This window comes from Pantherophis guttatus, chromosome 8 (genome assembly GCF_059756535.1).
Source record: "Pantherophis guttatus breed Tessera chromosome 8, ASM5975653v1, whole genome shotgun sequence".
In the NCBI taxonomy this organism is placed as follows: Eukaryota; Metazoa; Chordata; class Lepidosauria; order Squamata; family Colubridae; genus Pantherophis; species Pantherophis guttatus.
The window spans coordinates 3676984-3697916 of NC_142070.1; the positions used below are offsets into that span (position 1 = coordinate 3676984).

The 20933-nt window shown below is 45.6% G+C and overlaps 1 protein-coding gene across 5 annotated transcripts in view; it reads left to right on the top strand.

The window, feature by feature from the left end:
* Positions 1-20933, top strand: part of SLC4A11 (solute carrier family 4 member 11) — a 122976-nt gene that overhangs the window by 83007 nt on the left and 19036 nt on the right. For all 5 annotated transcript variants that reach the window (XM_060687196.2, XM_060687197.2, XM_087874810.1 and 2 more), the window contains 7 exons: positions 4541-4664; positions 5378-5584; positions 7867-7951; positions 9852-9977; positions 12040-12153; positions 13528-13660; positions 15843-15916. In XM_060687196.2, the coding sequence (XP_060543179.1) occupies positions 4541-4664; positions 5378-5584; positions 7867-7951; positions 9852-9977; positions 12040-12153; positions 13528-13660; positions 15843-15916 (863 nt within the window). The remainder of the gene's footprint in view (positions 1-4540; positions 4665-5377; positions 5585-7866; positions 7952-9851; positions 9978-12039; positions 12154-13527; positions 13661-15842; positions 15917-20933) is intronic.

Here is a 20933-nt window from a genome sequence, read left to right on the forward strand (position 1 = left end):
CTCCAGAAGTTCCTCTATTTCTTTTCTTTTTATAATTTTATTTATGGTTTTTTTTCTTTCACTTCTTTCACCAAGCACTTTCATCCAAAAGCGCTTGGTGAACAGTGCATTGTCTGGGATCAATACACTTTGCCTACAAATCTGATAATGATATTACCATTTAAATATACATAATCGTAATTTTTCAACTTCTCACATTTGTGTATACATTAGTAGTTATAATACGTTCCATTATATTTCAGTATACATAATACTAGTTTCCCAATTTGTACTTTCTACTTGTTTTTTTCTAACACTTAATAAAATAACCACCCTGTTAAAAATATCCTACATCTATCCATCATCTTTTGCCCTTTTTAGAAATTCCTCTTTTTCAATCCCTCTAAAATCCAAGGTAGATTTCAATTTGGGAAGCAGTTTAGCCACAAAACCTCCAAGAACTTTTGATCAGGACTTTTTGATTTAAAAAAATCCCCTAAAAATGATTATGAAAGAATTTCCACAATTCTGGTGGAGCTGGAGAGCTATTTATAGTCAACTAGCTGATAACCTAGTGTTGTCTGGGTATACCAGAGGGAGCCCCCTTGTGGAGTACTGTGAAGCCGTTAGGGTCTCCTGCTTGAGAAGGGGTGTACAGTAGAAGCCACTTTAAGGCACAACAGGATGTATCTTAACAGAACGTGAATCCAAAATGCACACTATCACTGTCAAAAGTACTGTGATTTAGCAGTACTTTTCATTTCAGTGGCCCAGGTGTTCCTGAGTTATGCTGGAACATACACACACACGAGGGATGTTAGGGGTGTCTTATCCCCACAGTATTGCTTTCCAGAAAATAATTCTTCTGTGTACCAAGTTTAGTTGAAATTGCTCGAGGCGTTCCAGAGTTATGCTGGAACATACACACATACACAGCCATTTATATATATTTCCACCTCTTTCACTTGCCCAATATCAAGAGTGTTGGACAGCCTTCGTTTTGGGGCTGAAAGCTCAGTTTCCATCTGCTTTCGTATTATAAATGGACGGATCTGCCATCAAGTTGTTTTTTTTTTTTTACTTCTGACAAGTGTGAGAACTTCACTTCGCACTTCAGGATGCTTCTCCCAAAGCCTTGTCAGGACCCTGGATTATATCCTTAAAAAAGTGATTTTATTTTTTGAGTCCAGCTATGAAATCTCAGCTGCTTGTAGATTGCAAGGAGCTGAGTGGATGAATTCCTTGGATTTCAGGTTAATTAAGGCCTCCAATAAGATATGAATATGAGCGGGGGTGGGTTTCACTTACCTTTACCACCGGTTCGCCCCGTATGTGTGCTGACCACACATGCGCCCAGCCTTCCGTGCATGTGCTTTACTCGCTCGTGCACCTTTCGCACATGCGCCTAAATAGCACGACTTGGAGCCTGGGCGGGCCCACCCTGGAGCCGGGGCGGGCCCACCCTCGATTGCTGCTACCAGTTTCAGATTTTATAGCGGGTGATTGTGTCACAGCAAATCTCAGTGGCTGAAGTGATATCAAAAAGAGACCCCCATTCATATAGGGACTGTTCAAAGTTACAACGGCACCCCAAAAAACGTGACTTACGACCTTTTTTCACACTTACGACAATTGGAACATCTCCACGGTCACGTGATCAAAATCCAGACGCTTGGCAACTGGCTCGTATTTACGACAGTCGTTGTGTCCCGTGGTCTCCTTTTGTGACCCGCTTGACAAGTCAGTGGGGATGCACTGAACAACTGTGTTTCTACCGTGTTTCCCCAAAATTAAGACCCTGTCTTATATTTTTTGAACCCCGAAATAAGCGCTTGGCCTTATTTTCGGGGAGGTCTTATTATTTTGGGGCGCGTGGAGCAGGACGGGGCCTCCTCTTGCTGTCTTATCTGATTTCCAGCTGTGTCTCCCTAACCTTAACCAGAGGAAATGGCGAGGACTGGCTGCACATGTGTTTAAATATTTTCGGGGAGGGCTTATTTTGGGGGGGGGCTTATTTTCGGGGAGGGCTTATTTTTAGCACATGCCCTCAAAAGCCCGATTGGGCGTATTATCCGGGGAGGTCTTATTTTCCAGGGAACACGGTAGCTTAAAGCCTGCAGTGATTCACTTAGCACTTACAATCTTTAAGAAAGATCTTAAAATGGGACAAAATTCACTTAACAACTGTCTCACTTAGCAACGGAAATTTGGGGGCTCCAAACCGAGGACTGCCTCTAGTATTTTTTGCTAGAAGTTGATGCTTTGAGGAGCACAGCGTTTCCCAAAGATAATAATAATTTTTTTAAAAAGCGAGATGGGATAAATGTTACTGCTATTGAATAAAAATGGAAGCTGTGCCATTTTAGTGGATGCAAAGAACAAAACCCTGAATTGCAAATAGTGGATTAAGCAGTTCCCTTCGCGCACCGATTTGGGCTGATGAATATACATGAGAGCTCAGAGCATCTAAGAAGCCGGAGGATTTGACAGATAACCCGAATTGCCCCAGAAATTCTCTGGCATCTTTTGCCCATAATTGCAATACATGGACGATTGTGAGAAATGGACCCGGCAATAAACTTTTTTTGCAGATTGATGATTTTCAGCCATCCTCAAGTGGAGCTGACCAACACCAATGTAATATGAATGGCTTAGCACATAATTCTCATTAGCCAGATTTCTTACAGATTATTATTTTTTCAATATTGATGAACTGTCACTGGGCGTCTATGGAGATTCTCAGCCATCCAGGTCATGGATGATCAGGAAAGGCCTGGCAAATAAAATTTACGAAGAATGGTTGCAGGATTTGGGTTTGGCCAATCTAGAGAAAAGAAGGACTAGGGGAGACATGATAGAATATTAATATCTTATTCGCAGTAAAAGGAGTGTCACTTAGAATATGGAGATTGGTATAAAAAATAGCATACTGAAATATTGAATAATCAAAGAATGAAAGATTGTAATTCAACAAAATATGTGTGTACCAGTGGTGAAATCCAAATTTTTTTACTACCAGTTCTGTGGGCGTGGCTTAGTGGGCGTGGTGTGGCTTGGTGGGCGTGGCAGGGGAAGGATACTGCAAAATCCCCATTCCCACCCCACTTCTGGGGGAAGGATATTGCAAAATCTCCATTCCCACCCTACTCTGGGGCCAGCCAGAGGTGGCATTTGCCAGTTCGCCGAACTAATCAAAATTTCTGCTACCGGTTCTCTAGAACCTGTCAGAACCTGCTGGATTTCACCCCTCATTTTTATTACTAAATAAAAAATTTTATTACTAAAACTCTTTAAGATTGTCAACTGTATTAAATATGAAGAATATTGTTCTATTTGTATTAAGACGTAAGACACTCCGGTACCACACTGTTCAATGATATGTTTGTAAAAATACATAAATAAATAAAAAACCGGGGGGTGTGGGGAGAAAGGAGGAGGAGATTTTTGGCCTTCAGTTATCCTAACATTAATAATTTTGGGAAGAGTATGAGAAAAAGATTAACAGTGTTTAGCCTAATCAAGAAAACACAAGAACACTGTCGCCAATATTGCTAGGATAAACTTAATAGTTTATAAACAAAGATTAATCCCACTTCCTTCTAAGCATTGATGATGTTACCTAGTTGGGTCATGAAATGTCTGCAAGAAAGTCACCAAGCTCAGATAGCACCAAGGACCCCACAGTCGGCATCCTCCTCCTCCTCCTCCTCCTCCTCTTCTCCCTTGTCCACTTCCTTCTCTCCCTCCTCCTCCTCCTCCTCCTCCTCCTAGTTCTCCTTCTTTCTTCTTCTTTCTTCTCCTCCTCCTCCTCCATCTCCATCTCCTCCTCCTCTTCTCCCTTGTCCACTTCCTTCTCTCCCTCCTCCTCCTCCCCCCCTCTGCAAACCCCTCTCCCTTTTAGTACTGATGATGTTACCTAGTTTGGTGATGAAATGTCTGCAATAAAATCACCAAGTTTAGAGAGCACCAAGGACCCCTCCTCCTCCTCCTCCCTGCACATCTCCTCCCTTCTAGCACTGATGATGTTACCTAGTTGGGTCATGAAATGTCTGCAAGAAAGTCCCCAAGCTCAGATAGCACCAAGGACCCCACAGTCGACATCCTCCGCCTCCTCCTCCTCCTCCTCCTCCTCTCTGCAAGCCCCACTCGCTTCTAGCACTGATGATGTTACCTAGTTGGGTCATGAAACGTCTGCCAAAGAACATCCAAACTTAAGAGAGCTCAGAGACCAACAAGGACCTCGTTTGTAGATAGATCCACAGAGACAAGAGAAATCAGTGTTCATCTCGGTTGACATTCTCCTTAATTTTTTTCCCCAAGGGGGTTAATGGATCACTTCATCACGATCCTTCCAAGAAATAAGCGTTTGACGCACGAGTGGTACGTTTTCTGTACAAATTATAAGGGTCTCTCCTAGTCAGTCCCCTGTTCACTAGTCCGTCATGGAAAACAAGGACTCATTGTTCCTTCCTTTCAAGCCAACTTCCTGCCCAGAATATGACCCCCAACCATCTTCTAGGTCTCCGATCCGGCTGAAATAACCCATATCTTGTTTTGACAGTTGCACTATAAAATCCCTCCAACGACGTCACGTCTGTATCAGCCGTCTTGAAAGACCCCAGAACTGGGGAGAGAATTCCTGTGAAGTGAGATTCGTCATTTTGGTGCTGGCGCCTCCGAAAATGGTACGTTTACTTTTCCTTCCGGGCTGATGTGAATTGATTTTCCTGGCTTTGGCGGGGTGTCCAAGCAAAATTCGCCCTCATTCAAGCGACGGGGAAAGAACTTGTAGGTGGGATATCATCAGAGGTGGGATTCAGCCGGTTCGGGTAAACCGGATATTAATTTTACGTTCTGTTTGGCAAACCGACGAACGGCTGGCCCTGCCCCTCCTCTCCCAGGAGTCCCCATGTGGTCCATTTTGGATCCCAGGTAAGTGCAGGGGGCGTGTGGGGCCCGGGGAAGTGGAAAATGGGCCTCCCAGAGGCTTGTGGACGGCGAAAATGGGCCTATTTCCAGCCTCCAGAGAGCCTCCAAAGCCCAGGGAGGTGGAAAACGGACCCTCCACAGCCCGTTTTTGCTCCCAGGAGTCTGCACGGAGGCCTACTAGGCCCAAAATGGGGCACGGGGGCCCCCGTTTTTGCTCCCGGGGGGTGCAGGAGGCCAAGTGCTGTTTGTCACAACCCTTGGCCACGCCCACCAAGCCACGCCCACAGAACCGGTAGTAAAAAGTTTTGAATCCCACCACTGCACCAAGGTCCTTTGAAGTGTCCACCGTCCACTGGGCCAGCCACTTTCGTTAAATCGAGGATGAAGACGGAAAAAAACATTGAGATACCATAAAACATAATGTAGAATTTTACCTCATCCATCATCAACATCTCTCTTGTTTCCTCAGAAAAGTACCAAAACGGCAACCGAAGTGGGCCGGACCTTTGCCACAATGTTTTCGGACATCACCTTCCGGCAGAAACTTCTGGAAACCAAAACCGAAGAAGAATTCAAAGAAGCTTTGGTCCACCAGCGTCACTTGTTGATGGTGGTCAACCAGAGGCCCTCGACAGTGACCGATGACCACAAAGCTCATGGTTCCAAACCTCTGAAGGTATAGGACGATGGACAAAGCGGGTGCCTTTTTTCAGGTTCTCAAAATACGACCATGTCTCTTAGAAGCAGAAGTGGGATTCAGCCGGTTCGGACGATCCACCTCTGAGTTGAAGGTCTCCTTTTCAGTTCAAGGAGGCGTGTTATGGGTAGTTCTCGACTTACAACCACAATTGAGCCCAGAATTTCCATTCCTAAGCAAGATAGTTGTTAAGTGAGTCGCATTTGATGACCTTCTTTGCCACAGTGGTTAAATGGAGCACTGCGGCTGTCAAATTAGTAACACGGTTATTAAGTGAATCTGGCTTCTCCATGGATTTTGCTCGTCAGAAGGTCGCAAAAGGGGATCACGTGACTGCAGGACACTGCAACGGTCATAAATCTGAGTCAGCTGCCAAGGGTCTGAACTTTGATCAAATGGCCATGGGGGATGCTGCAACGGTCATAAGTGTGAAAAACGGTCATAAGTCACTTTTTTGTGTGTGCCGTTGTAGCTTCTACAAATGGTTGTAAGTCAAGGACTACCTGTACATGTTTAGTAACCACATCTGGAGGACTAGGTTGTTTGAAAGTTTAGTGATAGAAACCCTCAGAGACAGAGAGGTGAGCAGCCAGCCTCGGTGGTGCAGCGGGCTAATGTGCTGTTAAGTGCTAGCACTTAGCTGCCAGCTGCCTGCAATTACTGCAAGTTCGAATCTCACCAGGCTCAAGGTTGACTCAGCCTTCCATCCTTTCGAGGTAGATAAATTGAGGACCCGGATTGTGGAGTCAATAAGCCAGCTTTGTATAGAACAACACCGCTTAAGGGGGGGGGGCGAAAGCCCTAATAAGCAGGTATATACATAAAAAAGTATGCAGGCTATTGCTATAATGCATTGTAAGCCGCTCTGAGTCTACGGAGAAGGGCGGCATATAAATTGGACCAATAAAATAAATAATAATAAAATAAACAACGGAAAGAAAAATGAACTTTGTGGGGTCCTTGGTGGTTTTCTTGTGGACGTTTTAATTACCAAACTAGATAACATTATCAGTGCTCGTGATATTATTGATTTTTGTGTACTGTTACTGCAGCACTGAAGATGTTACTTTATTGGGTGATGAAATATCTTCAAGGAAATCACCAATCATCAGATCACACAGTCTTCTTCCTCCTCCTCCCTCCTCCTCCTCCTCCTCCTCCTCCTCCCTCCCACTCCCTTCTAGCACTGATGATGTTACCTAGTTTGGTAATGAAATTTCTACAAGAAAATCACCAAGCTCAGAAAGTATCAAACACCTCACAGTTCTCCTCCTCCTCCTCCTCCTCTTCCTCCTCCTCCTCCTCCTCCTCCTCCTCCTCCTTCCACATTCCACTAGTCCGCAAATCCTTCTCCCTTCTAGCACAGATGATGTTATCTAGTTGGATAATGAAAAGTCTGCAAGAAAATGACCAAGCTCAGAGAACACCAAAGACCTCACAGTTCTCCTCCTCCTCTTCCTCCTCCTGTCCGCAAATCCTCCCTTCTAGCACTGATGACGTTACCTAGTTGGGTCAGGAAACGTCTTCAAGGACACCCACCAAGCTCAGAGAGCACCAAGGACCCCACAGTTCTCCTCCTCCTCCACCTCATCTTTCTCGTTCTCCTCCTCCTTCAGTTTTCCTCCTCCTCCTCCTTCCCCTCTAATCCACAAACCCCACTCCCTTCTAGTACTGATGATGTTACCGAGTTGGGTCAGGAAACGTCCGCAAGAAAACCACCAAGTTCAGAGAGCACCAAGGACCCCACAGTTCTCTGCCATCTCCACCTCATCTTTCTCGTTCTCCTCGTTCTCCTCCTTCTGTTTTCCTCCTCCTCCTCCTTCCCCTCCAATCCACAAACCCCACTCCCTTCTAGCACTGATGATGTTACCTAGTTGGGTCAGGAAACGTCCGCAAGAAAACCACCAAGCTCAAGAGAGCACCAAGGACCCCACAGTTCTCTGCCTCCGCGGACGGCGGTTTTGACGGCTTTGTGTGCAACCAGGCCAACTTTTCCTTTCGCGGGGGCATCTTGAGATCTGGTGCCATTTTGGAAGGACCCCGTGTGCCGTTCCCCACCCCCCCACCCCCACCCCGTCTTTTAAGTTCACGGCAGCGCACAGTGTCCCCTCATTTCATTTCTTTGAATCCCGTCGCGACCGCTGCCTTTTTTTCCCGCCTGGCTGGCTGCGCGCTTCTCTTTTCCTTCAACAATAGAGGAGCATTTTATTTTATTTATTTATTTTTTGGAACCGAAATAACATTTCCTTCCTTTCCTTCAGCTGCACGAGTTCTTCAATGTTGGCAAAGGGATTTTTGATGACATAGCACGGAGGTTTCCAGTCTACGCTCTGGACTTCACGGACGGTAGGTGAGCGGGTGTTTACGGGGGAGGGGGGGCAGAGGGAGGGGGGAGAGCCCACATTGGCCCCGTGTCCTGTTTACCGGTGTCTGACAACTCGGCCTTGTTGTTGAAAGGAAACTGAGGGCCTGAATTGGTGGTGAGAAGCTTCCCCGGGTCCTCAGCCAAAAGGGATGCCCTCTGACCACATCCAGGTGTGCAAAGAAGTTGACATGCAGGGGCAAAAACACAATATTATTATTCTCCCATGCACAATATTCCTGCACAAGAGTCCCATTTTAAACATAGTTTGAGGGGTCCTTGTGTTCCCTGAGCTGGCTTTGTGGGTTTTTTTGCAGATGTTTCATGACGAAACGAGGTTAACATTTATCATACCTGCTCCAAACCCCCCCCATTGCCTTCTAGCACTGATGCTGTTACCTGGTTTGGTAATCGAATGTCAGCAAGAAAAGCACTAAGATCAGAGAGCACTAAGGATCCCACAGTTCTCCTCTTCCTCTTCCTCCTGGCTAAGACGCTGAGCTTGTCGATCAGAAAGATCGGCAGTTGGGATCTCGAGTACAGGTCTCCTGCGTGAGGAGGGGGTTGGACTGGATGACCTCCAAGGTCCCTTCCGACTCTGTTACTGTAAAAAAAAAAAACAACCTTGTGTTGTGCAATCTTTGAATTCCTCCTCCTCCCCCCTCCTCCTCCTCCTCTTCCTCCCACCTCCTCTTCCTCCTCTTCCTCCTCCTCTTTTTCCTCCTCCCATCTCCTCTTCCTCCCACCTCCTCTTTCTCCTCTTCCTCCTCCTCTTCCTCCTCCCAGCTCCTCCTCTTCCTCCTCCTCCTCCTCCCATCTCCTCCTCTTCCTCCTCCTCCCATCTCCTCCTCTTCCTCCCCCTCTTCTTCCTCTTCCCACCTCCTCCGCTTCCTCCTCCCCCTCCCCCTCCTTCTCTTCCTCCTCCTCCTCCCACCTCCTCCTCTTCCTCCCACCTCCTCTTCCTCCTCTTCCTTCTCCCATCTCCTCCTCTTCCTCCCCTCTTCTTCCCCCTCCCACCTCCTCCTCTTCCTCCTCCTCCCATCTCCTTCTCTTCCTCCTGTTCCTCTTCCTCCTCCTCCTTGGTGAAGGAGGGCAGATGGATGTATAGGTGGAAGAGGGAGGGAAGGAAGGATAAAGAGGGAAGGAGGGAGGGAGGAAAAGAACAAAAGGGGAACTAAGGAAGCAAGTGGAAGAAAGAATAAAGAGAAGGAAGGAAGGAAAAGAAAGAAAGGGAAGGGAGGGAGAAGAAGGAAGAAGTGGAGGGAAGGAAGGAAGGAAGGAAAAGAAGGAGGGCAGATGGATGTATAGATGGAAGAGGGAGGGAAGGAAGGATAAAGAGGGAAGGAGGGAGGAAGGAAAAGAACAAAAGGGGAACTAAGGAAGCAAGTGGAAGAAAGAATAAAGAGAAGGAAGGAAGTAAAGAGGAAGGAAAAGAGAAAGAAAGGGAAGGGAAGGAGAAGAAGGAAGAAGTGGAGGGAAGGAAGGAAAAGGAGGGCAGATGGATGTATAGGTGGAAGAGGGAGGGAAGGAAGGATAAAGAGGGAAGGAGGGAGGGAGGAAAAGAACAAAAGAGGAACTAAGGAAGCAAGACGAAGAAAGGAAGAAAGAATAAAGAGGAAGAAAGGAAGAAAAGAGGGAGGATGGAAAAGAAGAAAGGGAAGGGAGGGAGGGAGAAGAAGAAATAATGAGAGGAAAGAAAAGAAAGGGAAGGAAGGGAGAAGAAGGACGCAATAAAAAGAGGAAGGAAGGAAGGAAGGCAAGTCCCTATCTAATAGTCACAATGGCCTTCGCGCTATTGTGAGTTGCCTACAGTTCCCAGAATCCTCTAGGCCCCCACCTGTTGCATTTCCACGTTTTTAATCCCCTATTTGGGCTTTCTTTTAGGCATCATCGGCAACAACAAAGCGATAGGCAAATACATCACCACCATGATCTTCCTCTACTTCGCCTGCCTCCTGCCCACCATCGCTTTCGGCTCCCTCAATGACGAAAACACCGAGGGGGTCATAGGTGAGTGGCAGAGGTGGGCTGTTGCCACTTCGGACCGGTAGTTGCGACCGCCACCCGTCTCGGCGCTATCCCGTCCTATATCGCTGTGTTTTTGAAGCCACCCACATGCACAGAAGGCGGACAGGCAGGCGGGCGGGCGAATTGCCGAGTCTTTGAAGCCGCGTCCATGCTCACATTTTCGGTCCTGAGCGGTTGTTACATTATGTGACGGCCAACTCTGGTGATTTGGCCTTGTCTTGGTTAACTCGGGATTACCGGAGGGGGGACTCTGGGCATTGGGAAAAATCCCAACTGGAGCTTTGTGAATGTCTTTGCACAGGAAAAAAACAAAATCCCTCTAGCAGAAAAGTACAGGCAGTCCTCGACTTACGACCACAATTAAGCTCCAAATTTCTGTTGCTAAGCGAGAAATGGGTTATGTTTTGCCCTTCGACCTGTAGCCCCTTCAGTCAAATAGGCAGCGTTGGGAAAATCTGCTTGTTTTAATTATTTGCAGAATTTACTTATGTATAACAGTTCGTTTAGTGACCGTTTGAAGTTACGACGGCACGGAAAAGAGTGACCGGTGACTGTTTTTTTCACACTTAACGACTGGTTGCGGCATCCCAGTGGCCACGTGATCCAAAATTCAGATGCTTGACAACTGACTCGCCTTTATGACGGTTGCAGAGTCCCGGAGTCATGTGACTGACTCTCTTTTGCGGCCTCCTGACAAAGCCAAGTCGACAGGGAAGCCGGATTCATTTAACAACCGTGTGGCTGACTGCAGGGACTGCCTTAACCAACGGGGCAAGAAAAGTCGTAAAACGGGGCAAAACAGTCACTTCACAAATGTCTCGCTTAGCAACGTAAATTTTGGGCTCCATTGTGGGTCGTAAATCGAGGACCACCTGTCTTTAAAAACCTGATAAAATTTTTATTAAGATATTGGAAGGTATTGTTTGAGAAAATTGATAGCTATAATAATTGGGATATTGTTTAAATATGTCTAACAATTGTAATAATTTGAACATTTTTTTACTTAAGCAAAAAAGAAAAGAAAATTGAAATAGCATTATTTGAATTAAGAACTAAGTCTAAATGTTAAATGATAAATTGCTATATTTCTAAGATTAGAGATAAGATTTAAAGTTGATAAATGTACTATGAGTTATTAACTGATTTAAGATTTTGGATGGGTTAATAGAAGGGTAATTGTTTTGAGTAAGTAAATAAGAGTAAATTCTTTTTAAGATGGTATTAGTTGAATAAGTGACTTAATATTGAGAAATAAGTGTTATGACAAAATAGAATATACAAAATTTTGTTAAAGATGATAAAAAATTGTATAAATTGATGACCGGATCAAAGCTCTGTTCCGAAAAGATTTAATTGGTATGTTTGGTTAAAAAATTAAAAAAAAACTTTTTGCAAAAAAAAAAAACCCTGATAAAATATCGGCATGTAGCGATGAACCCCCCCCCCCCCAAAAAAAAGGAAGGATGGTTTTTAAAAATGGTCATTAAAGCTAGAGGCAGCTCTAAAAATAAATAACAGGCGGTAGCAAGGATTTTTTTTTTTAAAAAAATAATAATTTAAAAACAGCCTTCTTTCCAAAGAAAAACAAAAACCTTTGTTGGAACCAGACCAGGAACTCTTAGCTTTATTTATCTGCTTGTCTACTTGGGCCCAAAGTCCAGGAAATTCCATTTTTCTGATTTCGAAGGTTAGAAAAGATAAGAACAGCCAATCTTGCTGAGTTAAGAGTTAAGCCCCAGTTAAGATCGTCAGCAGACGGAGGCGTTTAGTATTATATTTCTCCCAAAATAAGACCTAACCGGAAAAATAAGCCCTTTTGGAGCAAAAATTAAGTCTTATTTTGGGGGGGGAAACATGGTAGTCATAAGTCGAGGACTACCAAAAGTTCAGAAGATTCCTGTGCGTAGCATTTTAGCAATAAAGCGGATTAATTTGGACCTTATATATGGACCTGGTTTTTCCTGCCAGACGATGCTGTGGTTTAAGGCCGGTTGACTCCAGCCGATTCTGAATTCTTCTTCTAATGTTGTCTTTTGATTTCCAGATGTGCAAAAGTCCATCGTGGGCCAGTGCATTGGCGGCCTGCTTTATGCGCTCTTTGCCGGACAGCCTCTCGTGGTGCTTTTAACCACAGCTCCTTTGGCACTGTATATCAATGGTGAGTTCGCGGGGCTGCTTTTTGGGGTTCTCACAAGGCTTTTGAGCAGGGGTCCCCAAACTTGGCAGCTTTAAGACTTGTGGACTTCAACTCCCAGAATTCTCCAGCCAGCTATGCTGGCTGGAGAATTCTGGGAGTTGAAGTCCACAAGTCTTAAAGCTGCCAAGTTTGAAGACCTCTGCGTTTGAGCATCGCCAATGCTCTCAAAATGCTGCCCTTCCTTTCCTTTCTTCCTTTTTTTTGCGCCTTCAATCTGGGTGCAAAAACTCCGGGTGCAAATAGAAATCCCTCTTCCTGACCTGGAAGACTGGTCTCCGTTTCAGACTGCGGAAAAACCAGACGTCCCCCGACACGTGGGAAATTAGCACACCTGGGAGGAGAACGGAACAGAGTAAGAGAGTTGGAAGGGAGCTTGGAGGTCTTCTAGTCCAACCCCCTGCTCAAAACAAGAAGAGTTCCCGGCAAGCTTCTTCTCTGTTGTGTACAATTTTGGCATATGCAAAACAGGAATCTTGCATAATTCGATTCGGTTGCCCACCCAATTAATCTCCTGGGATACCTTGAAGGTCCAGTCCCATCTCTGGCTGATCATCAGTTGTGTCCCAACATTTTCAAGTGTACCTTTTGCCAGCTGCTGATATGCTTATTTACAATTTATTGGCCCAAAGCCATCCAGCTAGTTTTGATTACCTAAGGCAGAGCTAGAACTCACAGTATCCTGGTGATTGGCCCAAAGTCACCCAGCCAGCTTTCATGTCTAAGGCAGGACTAGAACTCACCGTCTCCTCCTGATTGGCCTAACAGTCACCCCACCAAGAGCTTTCAGGTGTAAATTGGAACTAGAACTCACCATCTCCTGGTAATTGACCCAAAATCATCCAGCTGTCTTTCATGCTTAAGATGGAACTAGAATTCTCCATCTCCTGGTGATTGGCCCAAAGCCACTCAGTGGACATTCATGGCTAAAGCCGGACTAGAACTCACAGTCTCCTGGTATATAGTCCAAAATCACCCAGCTGGCTTTCATGTCTAAGGCAGGACTAGAATTCACCATTTCCTGGTGATTGGCCTAAAGTCAACCCACCAGCAGCTTAGAACTCACCATCTCCTGGTAATTGACCCAAAATCACCCAGCCAGCTTTCATGTCTAAGGCAGGACTAGAACTCACCATCTCCTGGTGATTGGCCCAAAATCACCCAGCTGGCTTTCATGCTTAAGGTGGAACTAGAATTCTCCATCTCCTGGTGATTGGCCCAAAGCCACTCAGTGGACATTCATGGCTAAAGCCAGACTAGAATTCACGGTCTACCTAGTTCCCAGCTTAACGCTTTCATCAGTAGATCAAACTGGCTCTCTTGCTTTCTTGCTTCCAGTGATCAAAGGAATCTGTTCCGACTACAACTTGGACTTCCGGGCATTTTATGCGTGGGTTGGACTCTGGAATAGTTTCTTCCTCGTGCTGTACTCTCTCTTCAATTTCAGTCTTGTAATGAAGCTCTTTAAAAGGTAAGAAATGCCTCTTCTTCTTCTTCTCTTCTTCTCCTTTTTCTCCTCCTCCTCCTCCTCCTCCTTCTCCGCCTCTTCCTTCTTTTCTTCTTTTTCTTCTTCTTTTTCTTCTTCTTCTTCTCTTCTCCTTTTTCTCCTCCTCCTCCTCCTTCTTCACCTCCTCCTCCTCCTTCTTTTCTTCTTTTTCTTCTTCTTTTTCTTCTGCTTCTTCTCTTTTCCTTTTTCTCCTCCTCCTCCTCCTTCTTCTTCACCTCCTCCTCCTCCTTCTCCTCCTCCTTCTTTTCTTCTTTGTCTTCTCCTTTTTCTTCTTCTTTTCTTCTCCTTTTTCTCCTCCTCCTCCTCCTTCTCCTCCTCCTCCTTCTTTTCTTCTTTTTCTTCTTTTTCTTCTTCTTTTTCTTCTCTTCTCCTTTTTCTCCTCCTCCTTCTTCACCTCCTCCTTCTCCTCCTCCTTCTTTTCTTCTTTGTCTTCTCCTTCTTCTTCTTTTTCTTCTCTTCTCCTTTTTCTCCTCCTCCTTCTTCACCTCCTCCTCCTCCTTCTCCTCCTCCTTCTTTTCTTCTTTGTCTTCTCCTTCTCCTTCTTCTTCTTCTTCTTCTTCTTCTTCTTCTTCTTCTTCTTCTTCTCTTCTCCTTTTTCTCCTCCTTCTCCTTCTCCTCCTTCTCCTTCTTTTCCTCTTTTTCTTCTTCTTTTCTTCTTCTTCTCCTCCTCCTCCCTCCTCCTCCCCCCCTCTTCCTCCTCCTCCCCCTTCTCCTCTTCCTCTTCCTCTTCTTATTCTCGTAATAGCCACCCATCTCATAATAGTGACTCTGGGCAACTTGGAAATTTGAAAATTAGTGCAAAAATACAATATAAAACATAGCACTACATATAGCAGTTAAGGAACTGAATTAGTCTAAACAGAAGAATGCAGGTAGTCCTTGACTTACAACAATTCATTTAGTGACCATTCGAAGTTATACTGAAAAAAAGTGACTTATGATCCTTTTTCACACTTACGACTGTTGCAGCATCCCCGTGGTGTCACATGATCAAAATTCAGACGCTTGGCAACTGACTCGTATTTATGACAGTCGCAGTGCCCCGGGGTCACGTGATCCCTTTGGCAACTTTCTTTCACTTAAAAAAACCGTGTCACTAACTGAACAGCTGCAGTGGTTCACTTAACAACTGTAGCAAGAAAGGTCGTAAAATGGGGCACAACTCACTTAACAGCTGTCTCACTTAGCGATGGAAATTTTGGCCTCGTGATTGTAAGTCGAGAACTACCTGTATATCCCTGGGGGAAAAAAATATGCTTCAAAATGCTTTGAGGGCTTTTTTTTATTATTATTATTATTTTTATTTATATGCCGCCCTTCTCCGAAGACTCAGGGCGGCTTACAATGCGTTAAGCAATAGCCTTCATCCTTTTGTATATTTTATACAAAGTCAGCTTATTGCCCCCAACAATCTGGGTCCTCATTTCACCTACCTTAGAAAGGATGGAAGGCTGAGTCAACCTTGAGCCTTGGCGAGATTCGAACCCTGCAGTAATTGCAGGCAGCTGGTCTTAATAACCAGCTTAATAACAGGGTGCCTTAAACCACTGTACTACCAAGGCTCTTTCAGATTTTGTCTGTTTTCCTGCCTGAACAAGGGGTTGGACTAGAAGACCTCCAAGGTCCCTCCCAAGACTATTCTGTTTTGTTTTGTTCTGTTTTGTCCTGTTCTGTTTATTCTATTTTCCATTCCATTCCGTATTTTCTATTCTATTCTATTCCATTCCATTCCAGTCTTATTCTATTCTATTCTATTCTATTCCATTCCATTCCATTCCATTCCATTCCATTCCAGTCTTATTCTATTCTATTCTATTCTATTCTATTCTATTCTATTCTATTCCATTCCATTCCATTCCATTCCATTCCATTCCATTCCATTCCATCCCATCCCATCCCATCCCATCCCATCCCATCCCATTCCATGTTTTCTATTCTATTCCATTCCATTCCATTCTATTTTCTATTCTATTCTATTCCATTCCATTCCACTCCTATTTCTATTCCATTCCATATTTTCTATTCTATTTTCTATTCTATTTATTCTATATCAAAAGATGCTCCTAGAGAGACTTGGTGTCATTGCTGGCCTTTCGGTTGACGGTCTTCTCCTGTTGTGTGTGTGTGTCTGTGTGTGTTTTTGTAGGTCCACAGAAGAAATCATTGCACTTTTTATTTCCATCACATTCGTGCTCGATGCCCTGAAAGGAATCACGAAAGGTAAATCTGGATGGAAAAAAATCTCACCTGGCTCCCTACCTTCATTGTCCTTAACGCAGAGCAGGCCCTTCTGCAGGAAAACAAGGTGGCCCATGCTCAAATATGAGACTCTTTCAAAAGTGAGCAGCAAATTTTGCTTAACCCCCCCCCCCTCCAAATATTGCATTTACAGGTAGTCCTCAACTTACAGCGGTTCATTTAGTGACCGTTTGAAGTTACGACAGCACTGAAAAAGTGACTTACGACCATTTTTTTCCGCCTACGTACAACCATTGCAGCATTCCCATGATCCCGTGATTTACATTCAGATGCTCGGCAACGGATTCACACTTACGACGGTTGCAATGTCCCAGGATCACGTGATTCCCCTTTTGAGGCCACTTGGGGGTTCATCTGTGCCCTAAATGAGCCTCCAAAGGTCAGATAAAACCTCCCAAGTGGCCTCCACGACTCTCAGAGAGAACGCTAAGGTGACTGGAAGGAATATAAACCCTTCTTCCCTTCTCCACCATTCGCTCAGAACCGAGGAAGCTTCTCGGATGAGAAGCGAAACATCTTCGGGGGGAAAAAAAAGTTTGAAAAAGCACCTTTGAGACAACCACGATCTGAATCTCCGTAGACGTTAAATGACGTTAAATGAGGTGCTTCACACAGGGCAGTGGTGGGTTCCTCCCGGTTCGGTCCGGTTCGGCCGAGCTGGTAGCGGTGACGATATGACATCACTGAACCGGTTCTGGCCCCCCCGCTCTCCCACCCCCCCACGTTATTCTTACCTTTTATTTGGCCCACCCCCAATCTCTTGCTGCCTCCTGAGTCCCAGCTGATGACTAGAGGGAAAAAAACTCTTTAAACTCTTGCCGTGGGGCTTCAAAGGGCCGCCCTACAGCTGATCAGTGTTCAAAGCAAACAAAGGAGTCGGGTCGTAAGTGCGAGGACTGGTCGTAAGTGCGAGGGCCTTCCAGAAATGACTCTGACCAGCTAGCCACGCCCACCTAGTCACATGACCTCCAAGCCACACCCACAAAATAAGCCACACCCACAGAACCAGTAGTAAAAAAATTTAGAACACAGGGTCATAAAAAGAAAAAAAAACGGGGTGCTTTTTGTGGGGAAGGCCCTGGGGGGCCTAGCACGGGCCCAGGCCCATCTGCTCGGAGCCTCCCAAGGCTCCCCCACACACACCCCTATGTTACCCCATAGATATTCGTCCCTCATTTCCACCCAGTCTTGGGGTCTGCTTCACCCCTCTTTGGAGACATTCCTGTGCAACCCCAGCAATCCATCTCTCCACAGGCCTCCTTTCTTACAAAATCAGACAGGCTGCCCAGTGGTGAAATGTAAAATTTGTTACTACCGGTTCTGTGGGCATGGCTTGGTGGTGGTGGGGGGTAATGTGACTGGGTGGGCATGGCCAGTTTTTATTTTTTATTTTACTTTTAAAACCATTTTTTCTACAACCTCTTTTTTTAAAAAAAAAAAAAAATTGATTTATATGCCGCCCTTCTCCGGAGACTCAGGGCGGCTTACAGTGCGTTAAGCAATAGCCTTCATCCTTTTGTATATTTATACAAAGTCAGCTTATTGCCCCCACAATCCGGGTCCTCATTTTACCTACCTTAGAAAGGATGGAAGGCTGAGTCAACCTTGAGCCTGGTGAGATTCAAACCTGCAGTAATTGCAGGCAGATGTGTTAATAACAGGGTGCTTTATACCACTGTGCTACCAAGGCTCTTCAGTGAAGAGGTTGTAAAAAAATGCTTTCAAAAGCCTCTGACGATCCCAGCTGACTTGCCTGATCGGCAGAGGCTTTTTTTTTCTTCTAAAAGCCTTTGACGATCCCAGCTGAGCCCTGCGATCATCAGAGGCTTTTTTTTTTTTACACTTTTAAAAGCATTTTTTCGGCCGAAGAGGTTGTAGAAAAAATGCTTTAAAAAATAAAAAAAAAAGCCTCAGCTGGGCAATGGGGGGAGGGGGAATAGGGATTTTTGCTACCGGTTCTCCGAACCACCCGCCACCATCGCTACCGGATCGGGCGATCCGGTCAGAACCGGGAGCATTTCACCCCTGCTCCACAGGCTTTTTTTCTTGCAAAATCAGACAGGCTGCCCCTCATTTTTGGCATGCGGGCGGGTTGCAGATGTGAAGTTGCCAGCTGTCTGTGCTCAGCTCAGCTTTTCAGGATGAAAGAGAGAGACCCCTTTTTGATTTCGGCTGAGCCGAGAACCAGGGCACATTGTCATAATTTCCTCCATCAAAGGCGAGCGAAGTAAATAATCATTTCCCTTCCTTTTTTTTTTTTTTTTTTACTGCCCCCCTCCAACCCTCCCTTCTCTCTACACCGGGAGTCCCAGAAAATAATTTACCATATTTTTCAGACTATAAGGCGCACCGGACTCTAAGATGCACCTAACTTTACAGGAGGAAAACAAGAAAAAAAACAGGTTTTGTCCTCCATGCGTCAGATTTTCACTCTCCCAGGCCCATAGAAGCACTCTGGAGTTCTCCGCACGACCCCTTTTCACCAAAAATTGGCCCATCTTTGCGCTCCCGAGCCCTCCGCATATTGCGTTTTCGCCTTCCCAGGCCCCCAAAAGCACTCTCCGCATGGCCCATTTTCATTTTGCAGAGTGCTTCTGGGGGCCTGGGAGAGGGCGAAAACGCAATACGTGGAGGGCTTGGGAGCGCAAAGATGGGCCAGTTTTTTGGCGAAAACGGGCTGCACGGAGCACTGCAGAGTGCTTCTGGGGGCCGGGGAGGGTGAAAACACGACACGCGGAGGCAGTGGTGAAATCTAAAATTTGTTACTACCGGTTCTGTGGGCGTGGCTTGGTGGGGAGGGTAATGTGACTGGGTGGGCGTGGCCAATTTTTTTTTTTTTTTTTTTTTTACTTTTAAAAGCATTTTTTCTACAACCTCTTCGGCGAAGAGGTTGTAAAAAAATGCTTTCAAAAGGCTCTGACGATCCCAGCTGAGTTGCCTTTTTTTTTTTAAAAGCCTCTGGCGATCAGGCAACTCAGCTGGGATCGTCAGAGGCATTTAAAAGAAAAAAAGGGTTTTTTTCTTTCAAAAGCCTTTGAAGATCCCAGCTGAGCCGAGCAATCATCAGAGGCTTTTTTTTTTTTTACTTTTAAAAGCATTTTTTCATCGGAAGAGGTTGTAGAAAAAAATGCTTTTAAAAGTATAAAAAAAAGCCTCTGATGATTGTGTGGCTCAGCTGGGCATGGAGAGGGGGGGGAGGGAAGGAATTTTTGCTACCGGTTCTCCGAACCACCCGCCATTATCGCTACCGGATCGGCCAATCTGGTCCAAACCAGGAGCATTTCACCCCTGCGCGGAGGGTTCGGGAGCCTAAAAACGCCCATATTCGGTCTCTAAGACGCACCTAAATTTTCACCCACTTTTAGGGGAGGGCGGGAAAGTTGCGTCCTATACTCTGAAAAATACGGTAAATCCTTCGTTCTCGTTTCATCTCTGATCTCCGAACCCCCGTGGCTTGGAAGCGCCGTCCAGCCGTCCGGTTTCCTTCTGAAAGGAAGATTAGCGGAATATTCCTTTTCATGCCGGACGCTTTCATGCCCCCACTGTCAGGAAAGGGGTGGGCGGGTGTGTGTGTGTTTTGCTGTTAAAATCACATTGCAAGAGTGGGGGGGGAGAAGGGGAAGGACAGGGGGTCTGCAAAGCTGCTGCCCATCCTTTTCAGCTGCCTCCAATTCTGTTTTGTTTTTCAACGGCGGCGGTGATGCAATGCTCCCTACCTCACGCTCCATTGCCCTCTTTGATCTTGACTTTTGCTCTCCGGCAGGAAACACAACGGCAGCAGCCGGTTCGAAGCAAACAAGTGATTGCTAATGGGATCAGAGGGACCTCAAATAACTCCCTTGCCACACTGACACACACACATGTGTAGTTTTGTTAGGCTGTTGCAGCCGCTGACACATAGGGAGTCCATCCGTTCAGCTGCCAGGATGAATGTCAGCTGCAAATTGTGACCTCCTAAGTCTTTGGGAAAGGAATGCCGGAGGCCATCGGCACTGGCAATTGAGAAAGATTAAGTTTTGTATATGGGATGACAGAGTTGGAAGGGTCCTTAGAGGTCATCTAGTCCAACCCCCTGCTCAGGCAGGAGACCCTGTACCAGTGATGGCTAACCTTTTTGTCATCGCGTGCCAGGAAAGGGGGGGGCAGCAGAGGTTCACGTGCACGTGTGCCCACACCCATAATTCTATGCACCCTACCCCACGCATGCGACCCCCCCTCTCCCCCGCTCCTAGCACGCGATGGCCCGGTAGGCCTGTTTTTCTTTCTCACCTGGCTCCAGATCCTCTCTATGCATCTGGGGAGGGCGAAAACAGCCTTCCCCACCCCTCTGAGGCCAAAACGGCCCATTTCCCAACTTCTGGTTGGACAGGAAGTGACTTTTTTGCTGTCCCCAGCCTCCAGAGACTCCGACACATGCACACTGGAACTGAGCTGGCGTGCCAGGCGACATGGCTCTGTGTGCCGCCTGTGGCACGCGTGCCATAGGTTCGCCATCATGGCCCTATACCATTGCCGACAAACGGTTGTCCAATCGCTTCTTAAAAACCTCCAGTGATGAAGGACCCACAACTTCTGGTGGCAAGCTGTTCCACTGGTTAATTGTCCTCACTGTCAGGAAGTTTCTCCTTAATTCCAGGTTGCTTCTCTCCTTGATTAGTTTCCGGTATTGGAATTCCTGAAGTTTATCAATAGTTATTGATAAATGTGACATTCGTAAATGGTATTGAGCAGAGTATATTAAGTTTTTTTAATGATACAAATTTATATAAAGCTGAAAGTAGTATAAAGTTTTAAATTTAATGCCCAAAACCTCCACTATATTATTATTTATAAACATTAAAAAAACCTCTAAAATTAATATGAGTAACTATTTAATTTCTGACTTCCTTTCTTGTGCTCCAACATTTTACGGTATCCTGTTGGTGTAGACTTAAAAAAAACATACTTTAAATGTTTGTTTTTATCTAATTGTGTAATA